The sequence below is a fragment of the Carcharhinus amblyrhynchos genome, chromosome 6, assembly GCF_965287045.1.
Source record: "Carcharhinus amblyrhynchos chromosome 6, sCarAmb.v2.hapA, whole genome shotgun sequence".
NCBI lineage: Eukaryota > Metazoa > Chordata > Chondrichthyes > Carcharhiniformes > Carcharhinidae > Carcharhinus > Carcharhinus amblyrhynchos.
In genome coordinates, this window is record NC_137329.1 from 47,367,832 (window position 1) to 47,381,339 (window position 13,508).

At 39.1% G+C, this 13,508-nt stretch overlaps 1 protein-coding gene across 2 annotated transcripts in view; it reads left to right on the forward strand.

The window, feature by feature from the left end:
* The window catches only part of LOC145343901 (voltage-gated potassium channel KCNC1-like), a 96,084-nt gene extending 82,946 nt beyond the window's left edge, over positions 1–13,138 (forward strand). The window contains exons 2-4 of one of the 2 annotated variants that reach the window (XM_080190401.1): positions 2,872–3,805; positions 8,099–8,296; positions 11,442–13,138. In XM_080190401.1, the coding sequence (XP_080046527.1) occupies positions 2,872–3,805; positions 8,099–8,296; positions 11,442–11,581 (1,272 nt within the window). In that variant the 3' untranslated portion in view covers positions 11,582–13,138. The remainder of the gene's footprint in view (positions 1–2,871; positions 3,806–8,098; positions 8,297–11,441) is intronic. The other variant, XM_080190402.1, reaches the window with a different exon arrangement.
* Positions 13,139–13,508: the final 370 nt, after the last annotated feature.

A 13,508-nucleotide genomic window follows, 5' to 3' on the forward strand; every position in this document is an offset into this window, starting at 1 on the left:
CATTTACAGACCTTGACCATTAGTGTGAGATCACTGATTTCCTTGCGGCACTGCACTAAGACCATTGGGGCTAGACTCCAGATATAGATTGCTACGGCTATTAGGTCCAACTGCCTTTGCCAAGTTAGTCTAGTGTGGGGCCAGTAGGGGTGGTTCCTTATCATGTGTGATTAGATGACATGTTCGCTTTCTCCTTCTTCACATGGCTTCCAATACTACCAGGAACTCTTGCGGCTTATTCTCTGCCATGTAGTGCCTTTTTTTGCGTCTTTCCTATGTCTACATCACTTTTGGGATAACTTACAGCTCCTGCTGCAGCCAAAATAAACCTCCCCTTTGAGGAGTTCAGACTTGGTTTAAGTATGCAGGTCAGCTTGAACCCATACTGCCCTCTCAAGATTTTGCAACTGCTGCTGCTGGATGCAGCCCTTCGTGATTCATGAAACAATCATTTCAGTTAGCAGGCAGTCTGCATCACAAACAGTGGGCATGGGTTACTTGCACATTATGATACCCAAGCCAGCTTTCGGGGTGTTATCGAATTTCAGGGTCATGCTCAATCTGCTGAATCGTTTGTTTCTCTTTCCATTTTTGTATAGGATCATAGTACCTTGAAATTTAAGAACTTTGTCAAAATGGGGTCATTGCTATTGTTAAAGACTTATTAGCAAGAGAAATACAGAATTTTAAAACCCTCAATCAGCACCTGAAATCTTGGTATTCTGAACTGTGACAGTTTTTTCCATTACAAACCAACATTGGTGTTAGAAAAGGATTCATTAGTAAGTGTTTATGGATTCCTGCATTCTTCCACTTAGTGCTCGGAACATTTATGCTATTATAAGAATATCCTGGTGACTTTGGTTAAGTCCGTCCCTCTCATTAATCTCGAAGCAAGGAGGAATTTTAATTAAATGGAACAATTCTATAGCATCCTCTAACAATTCTATTAACCATGAAAGACATCTAGAGGTTATAAGCACAGAAATTACTTTACTTGTGAACCTGGAATTGCTTATAATAAATGGGTAACTTGAAATGGCAACATCGTGGCAATGTTGCAACTAGATTAATAATTCAGAGACAAAAACAAAAAATGCTGGAAGATCTCAGCAGGTCTGACAGCATCTGCGGAGAGAGAGTAGAGTCAATGTTTCGAGTCCAGATGACACTTCATCAGAGCTCAATGTTATACTGGAGTAGCAGCTTAGATTTTCTGTTTTCGTTTCAGATTCTAGCATCTGCAATATTTTGCCTTCGCAATAATTCAGAGGCCTTGACTAATACTCCGGAAATCTGAGTTCAAATCCTACCATGGCATCTGGTGAAACTTAAAAATACAATTAATTATATAAATTTGGCAACAAAACTACTGATTTGACAAAATCCGAATGTCCCTTATCAAAGTAAATCTGCGATCTTTTGCCAGTCTGGCATACATGAGACTCCTGACCTAGAACAATAAAGTTAATGCTTAATTTCCCTCTGAAGTGGCCAAGCAAACTACTAATTTGTACGAAGCCATTAGACACAATTACACCACAAGGATAATAAAAAATATAATGCCTTTCTTAATACAATAGAAAAAGATCGTGGGTGAGATTCTCTGGCCTTCCAGCCATGTGTTTCCTGACAGTGGAAAGTGGTGTGCTGTTTGCTAGCAGTGGGATTCTCTTGACATTACCCCACACTGCTGTGAAACCATAGGCAGGAGTGCAATGCTAGCAGGACCGAAGAATTCCAAGCCCATATCTATGAATGCACTAAACATCCATTTTCCAAATTGTTATGAAGTCTTTAATGTGGTGCTTGGCTGCAATGAAGGGTAAAGTTCAAAATGAAAAGTTTGGTTCGCTGCTTTTCAGGTCTCCTGTGTAGTTCTGGTCCAACCAATCATACAAAGGATATGATTGCCCTTCAGATGGTAAAGGGATTTATAACAAATATGCAAATTATTGGGGATCTAAATATGTTGGAAGATTATGAAAAAAGGGGAAGAGTTGGCATAGTAGTATTGTCACTTGACAAGTAATCCAATGACCCAGGATAATACTCTGGGGTCCTGGGTTCAAATCCCACCATGGCAAATAGTAGATTTTTAAGCTGAATAAAAAAAATCTGGAATTAAAAGTCTAATGATGACCATGAAACCATTGCCGATTGTTGTAAAAATCTGCCTGGTTTACTAATGTCCTTTAGGGAAGTAGTCTAGCAAGACACTCATTTCAAGACCAATTGGAATGGACAATAAATGCTAGCCCAGCCAGCGACACCCACAGCCCATGAAAGAATTTTAAAAAATGACATTAGCAAAGTTTTCCAAATGGCATAGAAATTGACCAAATTACAGTGAGGGAATCCAATTAAAGGGTGCATAAGTTGATAAAAAAAGTTGAGAATCAGGGTGAAATCAAATGAAACTTTTGCTATCCAAGACAGAGATTTTACAGAATAAGTTATTGAAGAAGACCATTGAAACAGACACTATAAATTCAAGAAGCAAAGGATACATTTCTGAGGTGAATGGTTTGAATGATACAAAAGAAAATTTAATGGTCCTTTGCTCTGAGCAAGTAGATATGATCATGGTGACCACAGATAATCGCTAGAGCAACACTCGTTGTGCTGATTTTCCAAACCGTGCTTTTTTTTGTACAGAATTTCTTACTGGGACCATGGGACCACTAAAATTACCTAATGGTGAGAAAGTAGGGCTGCAAGCAATTAGGAAAGAGCAGGCTATTTGGGAGTAAGAACCTTTCCCTGTATGTAGAAGTAATTATGTTCTTATGATTTGAACCTCTATGTATGCTTTGATCTGATCTTCCAAATCTTGCCAGTGACCTTCCTATTCTCTTTTTCTCTTCACAGTACTGTGCTTTTGCTTCGCTTTTCTTCATTCTGGTGTCAATCAGCACTTTCTGCCTTGAGACCCATGAGGCATTCAATCCAATTGTGAACAGAACGGAGATTGTAAGGAATGGAAATGAAACCCGGATGGAAATTATTCAGGAAACTGAAACAGAAGCCTTCTTAATGTACATCGAAGGAGTCTGTGTGGTATGGTTTACCTTTGAATTTCTCATGAGGATCACTTTCTGCCCCAACAAAGTGGAGTTTATCAAGAATTCTCTCAATATCATAGACTTTGTGGCCATTCTTCCCTTCTATCTGGAGGTAGGACTCAGTGCTTTGTCTTCCAAAGCTGCTAAGGATGTTCTGGGCTTCTTGAGAGTGGTCCGCTTTGTCCGAATCCTGCGAATCTTCAAGCTGACCCGCCATTTTGTGGGACTGAGAGTTTTAGGACATACTTTGCGTGCAAGCACCAATGAATTCCTGCTGCTCATCATCTTCTTGGCACTTGGCGTCCTGATATTTGCCACCATGATCTACTATGCTGAGAGGATAGGTGCTAACCCCCATGACCTGAGAGCCGATCAACACACACACTTTAAAAATATTCCGATTGGATTCTGGTGGGCCGTGGTAACCATGACTACACTTGGCTATGGAGACATGTATCCTCAGACCTGGTCGGGCATGTTGGTAGGAGCCCTCTGTGCTCTTTCGGGCGTGCTGACCATTGCTATGCCAGTCCCTGTCATTGTCAATAATTTTGGAATGTATTACTCCTTAGCGATGGCCAAACAAAAATTACCAAAGAAGAAAAAGAAGCATATACCGAGACCGCCCCAGCTGGGATCCCCCAATTATTGTAAATCTGGTGTAAACTCTCCACATCACAGTACACAGAGTGACACATGCCCACTCGCTCAGGAAGAGATTTTAGAAATAAACAGAGCAGGTAGGAAACCTCTTAGAGGAATGTCCATCTGACCCTCAATGCCTCCTTTGCACCTACCCCTGGTAGTCATTTTATATCCCAACCAGCTTTGGGTTTCTAGAAAGGCAGCACATTTAAGCCATGCCAGTGTTTTGTAAGAAACGTCCTTTTAGTAAGCATGTTACCAAATAGGGTGCAGTCAATCCAATAGATCCTACTTTGGACCGAATCATTCATCATTGAGGTAATTCAATAACATCAGCCTATTGTGGATTCTTAGTATAATCTGTAAATGAATGGCTTGTGCCAATTTTTCTTTAAGGTAAAAAGAACAAAATATGTAGACGATTTATAACCCAGAACGGCTACCAAAACCTCTGTATAAAACCTGAAGTATATAGCATTATTCATAGTTTACTGTTTAGTAATCTATAGAATTAGGTATTGCAGTCTTGGAGGTGGATTTAGGACAGTCCTTGACCCTGCTTGGCCACCTATAAGGATCAAGATTGGGGAAAACGATCATCTCTAGGTACAAGAAAATGTGAGATTAATGAAGATTAATTGCACTGAGGGCTTTGAATTCCAAATCATTTCTCTGGAGCCTAATTACAGCCTCTCCTACAGAAATCTTGCTGCATGAAAATATATACAGGGTTAGGAAGAAGCTCCTAAAATAGTAGTATAAAGGAGTTTCACAGCAAAGAATATTACTCCTGACCTTAGTTTGTCTTTCTGTGAATATATCTCTGTTGCTCTTAAAAGTCTGCCGTGTCTTCTCCTTGAACTTACATAGTGCAATAGTGCAAACAATATATCTCTGCAACCTAATGTGAGAAGAAGCCACTTACCCTGTTGTTTCTGAGTGAATTAGCATAAAATAATTGTGCATTTTAGTACAAAAGATGTTAACTCTTTCAATGAGAGAAATATAGTCACATAATCACATCCGATTAAGATGTTTCTAACACCTATTTTAGTATTAAAAATTTTTAGCCTAGCAATTGTTATTTGTATACTAATAGACACAGTTAAAATAAACAGGTTAACACCTGTATTAAAATAGGAGTGTCAAGCAAATGCTTTTAGTGTGCCGACGTCTGCTAATATCACAAACAGAAATGTCTTATTTTGCTTCAACAAATTGTCTTCTGAGAGAAAGAGAGATATTAAAATATAAACAGAGAGGTTAATCCTAGAATATTTAGCAATGAATTGTCTCTGAAACAAAGGAGATGGCATTACAGTTGGCAAAGTTATCCTACAAACATGAAATGCACTCCTACCAAATTTCTTTTCCTTCTTTTCAACAGTCAAGTTAATCAATGAATTTTAACCAATGACTATGATCAGTAAAATAGCAGAGCGAGGGCTATCAAATTAAACACAGGAACAATCTTATTATAACACTGTCAACAGTAATTTCCACCTTACTGGCTCTACTTTCAAGTTCACTGTCTTTTGATAGTGGATCTCTCTTTAGCATGTTTTATATTTCTGCATTGTGAAGTCAATGTTTCTATGGTGATTAGAATGTGAACTGATATCCTGTACATTTTCACCCAGCCTATGGGTACTGCTGGGATCCTTTAGATACAAGGATGACTTACACTTGTTGGAGTAAAGGCCATTGGCAATTAGAAACAAGGGTCACCTCTACTTCTAGCTCCACATCTGACAGGACACCCCATCAATTCAGCTACCATGTACAATTCCACACTCTTAGTTTTACTCCTACTTCCATACCCAGTTCTGCCACGACTCACATTCACACACCTTTCTCCAGCTTAATTCACTTCCCAAAAAATTCACTGTATAATTTCGAATTAATCAAATATCTGTCTTACTTTTTCCTCAACTGAGGATTCAATTCTGCTGCGGTTTACAGGACCCTCAATCTGTCAATTCTATTTCCTGCACTTTTGCTGTCACCCAGTTCCCTCGTTCCTGAACCACAATAGGGTTTCCCTTGTCCTCACATTCTACCCCACCAGCCTCCAATAAACACATTACCCTCCACCCATTTTCACTACTCCAGCACAAATGTATTCTCATATTCCAAATAGAGAGTTTCTCTATCTTGGTCCACTTCTCTATCACTCTCAACATTCCCTCCCCTTCTCCTGCCACCTTCTCAAGCAAACACAGGAGGTGAAACACTTGTCCTTTTGTCTCCTCTCTTCTCACTCCCCAGGGCCCCAAGCAATCCACTTAAATGAAACATCAGTGTTTGTATTTCTTTGAATTTCATATCCTGCAATCACTGCTCACAATGCAGTCTGCTCCACATTGAAGAGTCAAAACACAGGTTGGGTGACTGCTTTGCGCATCACCTCTGCTCAGTTTGCAAGTCGGACCCTGAGCTTCCAGTCTCCTATTTAACTTTCTGCCCCATTCCCACTCTGACCACTTTGTCCTCTGCCTTCTAGACTTTTCCAGTAAAGTTCAATGCAGACTCAAGGAACAGCAGCTCATCTTTTGATTCAGCACTTTACTACCTTCAATATTGAGTTCAACAATTTCAGATCATAATCTCTGTTGCATTTTGTTGGACATTGGTGATGATTCTGCAACTCCCCATTTATACCTCCGCTTGATCTATCTTTAGTTTCTTTACTTGTCCCTATGCCATCTCTTTATGCCTTGCACCATCACCCCCTTTGTCATTTCATCTCTTCTGTTTTCTACCCTTTCTTAATCCTTTCCTTTTGTTGCTTCTCCTTGCTGCCTTTCCCTTTCTCTGCACTTGCTTAAAACTAGCAGGTCAGAAACTCCACAGATGCTGCCTGACCTGCTGAGTATTTCCAACAATTCTGCTTTGTTTCAGATTTCCAATGTCTGCAGTATTTTGTTCTTGTCCCTGTATCTGGAACTTGGTCCAGTTCATGGAACTAGCAGTATAATGAGAATGATTGGTTGAATAGCTCTTTAACTGTGCTAAAAGCAAATGACTTCATTCCCAGATGAGCTAATATTTCTAAGTCATGTCTTCCCTGTGCAGTTGCATTTCATGGAACAAAGCCAAAACATAATGCATACTTTGTACTTCAGTTCTACAGCTAGCTGTCTCCAGCTGGCAATATTCCCTTACCCACATGGTGGCCCTGTACTATCCACACATGGCTAATATTTATTGACAAATAGATAAAGGTCAAAAGAGAGATGGAAGAAAGAAAGAAGATTCACAAGATTGACATCTTGATACATATTAATCATTCTGCTTGTCATCTGGCAGCATAATACAAACAAGATTAAACCACAAATATTTAATTAATGTGCTGCTACTTAAACTATCCTATTAGAATGTAGCCAAATACAGAATGCTGGAAAAGTTCATTCTCTGTAGCCCACTGTCCTCCTCCATCTTCTTCAATGTCCTTCCGATGCTCTTCATAGTATTGTCATCTTCTTCCTATATCAATACCTTCATCATTACTTCAGTATTTTCCTCCACATCTTTCTTCCCATGTTCACAATGCTCTTTCCCATTTTTGCCTTGCTCACTATTATTTAGTGGGTTTTCTTTGGGAGGTTGGGAGAAAGAGGAGCAATGTACCCTTTTCATTGTGACAATGTCATGTGCAAGTGATAGATGATGTGCGACAATGCATTTTGTGATAATGGGACATATATTTGTGATGAAAGGAAAGTAATTATTCATAATGAAGGCAGTGACCCTTCATTCAGTTGGCACTGGATTTATCTAAGGGATGCAAATCAGACTGTTGCTGCTTGATGCCGCATGGTAATAGCCTGCACAGCTGATTAAAAGCCTTGTTGTCTGCAAAACAAATTGAGCACATGACTGTGTCCAAACAAATATTACTTTACAATTTCAGCCTACATGAAGTAGAATATTAATCTTTGATCTACAGGCACTTATCTATCACCCAGTCACATTGAATTAAGCACACTGACCAGAGTATCCCCAGTCAATATTTCTTGCTGGTTGTCTCCTACTATAGAAATTATGTAAAGGTACTCCCTGTACAACACGTTAATCCTAGTGGTATGTATTTATATTCCTCCATCAGCCAATGTTTTAGAACTTGATTGTTTGTGTCTCTCAAAGTTGCACATTGAAGTTAGTTACTTTTCTTTAGAACTATGAAACCTATCTCTCAAATTTTGGTGCCTTTGCTTACTATATTTGTGTGATTTCATTTGCAAATGCAAAATATTTTATTGGCTGAATGTGCTGCCTCTGGAGTAGATTGCATAGAGCGTTACAAAGTGTAGATTCTACTAACCTTTAGTAAGAAACGCAAACATAGTACCTAGCATTTCATTCAGCTTTTGCTTGTATATTTGAAGATTTTAAACAGAACGGTGATGCAGCAAATGCAGCATTGGCAAACGAAGATTGTCCTCATATTGACCAGGCACTGACGCCTGAGGATCACCTCCCCTTCACTCGTTCTAACACCAGGGAGAGGAATGCCAGAGACGGACCCTGCTTCCTCTTATCAACCGGGGAATTTGCATGTCCACCCGATGGAGGAATAAGAAAGGGTACGTAATACACAGGCAAGATACAGTAACCTTATAGGTATACATATCAAACTGTTAATCTAGTATTGCTAGGATATACAGCTGCATTGGAGAAAGTATATCATGGATTAATAAGCAATGCTTAGCTGTGTAGAGTAATTGTCTATGAAATTCCATAGAGATTTTAGAAAGACGCTAAGCGCCATGAATTAAAGTGTAGAATTTCATTCAAGTCCTCTCACTGGTGTATTGTATATATATATGTATATATATAGATCTATACATAGAGAGACAGTATTATCCAAACCATGCCATTGGTGTGGTATATAGGAGCTTCATGTGCCATTTCTGATGGACAGTCTTCTATAGAGAACATTTAATATGTAAATACAATTTATAAAGTAAATTGAAAGCCAGACTAAAAATTTGATCACAACACTTTCATAAGAAAGTAGCTCGAAAACCTCAGCTAAAATTATCTTTGTAGCAAAGTGTTGAATTTGATTCCGTATTGGACAGATTGGCTAAAGAGTAATTCACTAGTGTGTTTCAATGTCAGCATATTGTTGGCCCGTGGAAGTGTGTTTCTACCAGCATGAACGATGGAAACCTTTCAGCTTAAATCCATCCTGTACGTGTTCTTGTAGATCAGTTCAATGTTAAGTTTTTTGTGCATGTTTGAAATGGAATTGGTTGCATGTCTAGTCTTTAAACGCTTCAATGGACTTCAGAATAGTATCAAATTGGCATCGAAAAGAGGCCAATTCCTACTCATATGAAAGACTAAAGAGTTCCCAAGCATTCCTTCAGTCATTCTCGTATTATATGGAGTGAGATTTTATAGGGCTTAACCTCAAGGCGAATACTTATCAATCTGGTTTCCACCACAGAGTTGATACTGATGACCTTAAATTTGGTAAAATTAATTGGCTAATCCATTTCTTAGTTATTCATTTATAATTTTAAAAAATATTCAAATGGAATGACTTTGGCATAGCTTATTTTACCAGTACCCTGAATATTGCAATATCTGTTCAGTTAGCGTAATGTTTGTTTACTGCTTTTGACTTTCATTGTCCAGGTCTTATGGAAGTGAATAATTAGAATAGAGTCAACTCTTCAATACCTTGCTGACTAGGTCAAAAAACTAACTCAAGGTTAACCTAATGACCTCATATTTCTGAGGCATTAATTTTCTAATGCAAAGTGATTTTAATCACATCCCTGTGCTGTGTAAAACTATGACACTTTCCTGGTTTGAAAGCTGGAATTGGACATCTGGAAAGGGAGTGGGGGTGGGTGTGCAGCAGACATTTGGTGAGTTATTTGCTAGCCTCTCAACTCTACAATCTGGTTCCAAATCATGCTCACATAATGAAAGACTCACCTGTCCCTTGACCAGTATAGAAAATGAATCTAGACAGTCTCAGTAACATTTCTGCATTGGGTAGCATGGTGGCACAGTGGTTAGCACTGCTGCTTCAAAGTGTCAGGGACCTGGTTCAACTCCCGGCTCGGGTCACTGTCTGCATGGAGTTTGCACATCCTGTGTCTACAAAGGTTTTCTCCAGGTGCTCTGATTTCCTCCCACCGTCCAAAGGTGTGTTAGTTAAGTGGATTGGCATGTTAGATTGCCCCTTAGTGTCAAGGGGAAAAGCTAGGGTAAATGCATTGGAGTTATGGGGTTAGGGCCTGGGTGAGTTTAGTGGTTCTGTGCAGACTTGATGGGCTGAATGGCCTCCTTCTGTACTGTACGATTCTGTAATTTGGGTGGAATTGATTCTTCTGCACTGAAACCTATTCCTAATTCGGCGGTTTTGCATACTGTGGGGTGTAGAAAATGGAAAACAAAATGCTTCGCAGCGAATGCTCCTCTGAAACGGACATTGTGAGATGTTGCTGAAGCAGAGAGAGTTTCACTCTGCCTCTAAATATACTATATTATACACTAAGCAATACCTGACCTGGGAATGCATGATATGGACATGGCTGAATGGAAAGAACTGTTTCCCCAGCACTAAAATCTTTACTCTTGATGTGTACAAACATAACATAAAGAGTTTCATATGTAAAGTTTCTGTATGAACCATTTAAAATATTTCCCACTAATATCTTCACTGAGCCAATGATGTTGCTATGGTAACCGTTTAGATTCATTTCACTTTCCGTCTGGCTCCAAGGGTAACTAATAACTAGGTGCCTGAAAATAATTAAGTTGTCTTTCTCATTTTATATTATAATTCCTACCTCAGAAAAACTCTTCAACACAACATAGCAACCTTTTATTTATTTTCTGTATTTTTGTTCTCTAATCAAAAATTATCTTTAAATCAATATTTACCAGTTCAAAATTGCCCTGTTTGATGTGCTGGAGATGTCTGTGTACTGCAATTTAAGTCTCGAGAGACCATACTTTCCACATTGTCCTGGCATGTAGATTGTGCCTTGGAATCAGGGCTGCCTTCTGTATTCACATCACAGGCTTTGACATAATCTTGATTTGGGCAACTTTTCCCTCGCCCCATTTGAATCAAATGCTAACAGCTTTGCACAATCAGTTTAATATAAATAATTAATAGCAGTCAAGAAAATATGGACATACAGAGTGGTTGTTGTCTATCTATGGAGATCAGATGCTGAGTGGAATTGGACTTGGCAGTCAGTTCAACTGGCAGGCCAGTTAGATTTTTGTTGCTCATTTTGCTGCACTTTGACTTGAAGATTGAGTGCATTGTTGTCATCTCAGGGACGACACCTGTCAGCTGTGTTGAAGTAATAATTTACTCTAAAACTTACAGTTCTAACCTCTAAGATTGGTATAATAAACCATGTTATGACTAAACAGAGATAAATAATTACCTAAAACTGAACAACAATCAGATTATCATAGGGATGAACACTATGAACAGCATCCAACGTAACATTCATAGATATCACATCACCTAAGTGCTTTCTTAGGAACTATTGTATGGTGAAAAGAGAGTTGGGAACATTGGGAGTCGGAAGCAAGCCCTAGTAACTACTCTTTGTCTTTCATTAACAATGATACTACTCTGAGCATGCAAATGCATGGAGATGCTTTACCAGACTGGCAATGATGTAGACTCATCATTATCCATTCTATTGTTGATCCAATGCTGTACTTTGCATTTTTCCTTACATAAAGGTTTTGAAAACTCAAGGAGCCTAAACAACAGAGCTGGCATGAGCAGAAATATACTAAAATTGCCTTCAGTGTCTTCTTCGCTCTACAGCTCTCCTTGTCCATTGAGGCATTCTCCGTCTCCCATACCATCCATTTTATAGCATGGATTAGTAGCTGAGAATGGTCCAAAGCTTTAGTCCTACAGCCTATACTGTCTTGCATAAAACCAGGTAATAAGTCTGAAGATCGCATGTCTCTGGGTAGCACCTTGCTTCTGGCGGTTCTACTGTTGACGTTAGGTGGAACAAGCCGCGGTAGTTTCTAGATGACATTACGCAGGCACACAGTGGCACCGGCGGTCCATATGCTGCATGTGTTTGGTGCATACATGGAGGTTATGCAACTACATTCAGTTCCCAGTAATAAATGGTGCAGCCCATTGCTTTTGATGCTTAGCTATCCAATTATGAATACACTGGCTCTTTGGGAATGGGTAACCTTTATGTCTGCTGCTGCACCTGGTCAACGTTTGAAGATTTCTTTCTCAGGATCTTTTGAGCCAATGGACCCTGAAGGAGTTCAGGCAAACATGCACAGTTTGAGGTGCCAATGCATGGAAGCCAAACCAGTTGCAAGCAATACTCTGTAGAGGTGCCAGTTAGTCTGGGTGCATGCAAAGGTCATTAGAAGATGGACACTGCTGCCTCTGCATGTAGCTATCAATTTATTTAACAGAACAAAATGCCACGTTTATATTGAAGGGTAGGGAAGAAAGTTCAACTATTCACTGTATTCTTTGCATGCAGATTTCTGCAAAGGCAGCCCTGTCATTGCTAAATATATGCAAGCAGGGGCAGTCAGAGTAACTTAATGTGCTGGGACAGAATTGGACGCTCTGTGGGCAAATATCTGCCCACTGGGAACATTTCAAGAGAAGAAGACCAACCTCTTTAGGACAAGCAAAACTACTCCAAGCCAAACAGATTTCTAAGGACCATTGTGTGTTACAGATTTGACCCTGAGTTGTTGGATGTTTCTAAAGCGTATTGTTTCTGGGAAAAAATACTGTAGAAGATTTGTAATTATTTGCCAGCATGAACTGCATGTGATCGAAACTGTAATTCTATGATTAACCTTTAAATCAGAGGTTCTGTTTCCTTCCAAACTCCTTTAATTTTACATAACACTGATGTAATCATAATGTAAAAGGATTATAATTAACTACATTTATTTGCAATGGATTGCTTTTTTTGTATTATTCATGAATCAGTGCAAGATTAGAGAAAAATATATGTAGGTGGCAATCGGTCATATTGACCACTCGTCCATGCTTCAGAGCTACATCAGAAACAAACCGTTCAAACCATGTATTCGGAAAGCACTTTTGCCCCTGTCTCTGATTAGGTTGGCATACTAGTGATCTTGTATTTTCTGGACATGTGAATCTCTATGGATATTAACTCTTCATCCAGATGGTCCGGGCCTCTTTCCATTCACCACTGTATATTTTCAGACTTGCAGACTCTCAATTAGGAAGTGTGCATTCCATTGAACAGTACCAATTTATCTGTGTCGTTTTCCGTGGCAGGACTGTCAGTCCAAGTCAGCGAATGACTTCACTCCAATTTGGTCTCCTAAAGTTGGAATCAATACTTCAGCACTGTATGCAATTTAGTTCTGAATACGTGCATGCACAATATGATATGCAAAAAAATCTAGCATGAAATAAATTTTGTAATAACTTATCCTCTGCTTGCACTGTTCAGTTTATTTTGTTGTCTTCAATGTAAGAAGTGCACTGATGCATTCACTGTTGTGTCCAAATAACAATAAAGAAGGGTTAGACTGGTGGTTTCAGGCTGATCTTCAAGTGAAGAATGTGTGAGCCTTGATGGACTTATTACCAGTGGTTCCTATTCAGTCTTAAAATCTATTTATAATTTAAAAATGTGTTTAATTATGGATTTTATTATTCAAAAGGTAATGTAGATGTTGAAAGGTCTAGGATCTTTTTTGGACAAATGAATGCCACCAACATTTTCTGCTAATGCTGCCCAAGCTCACTTTAAACTTTTCTCAACCGTGAGG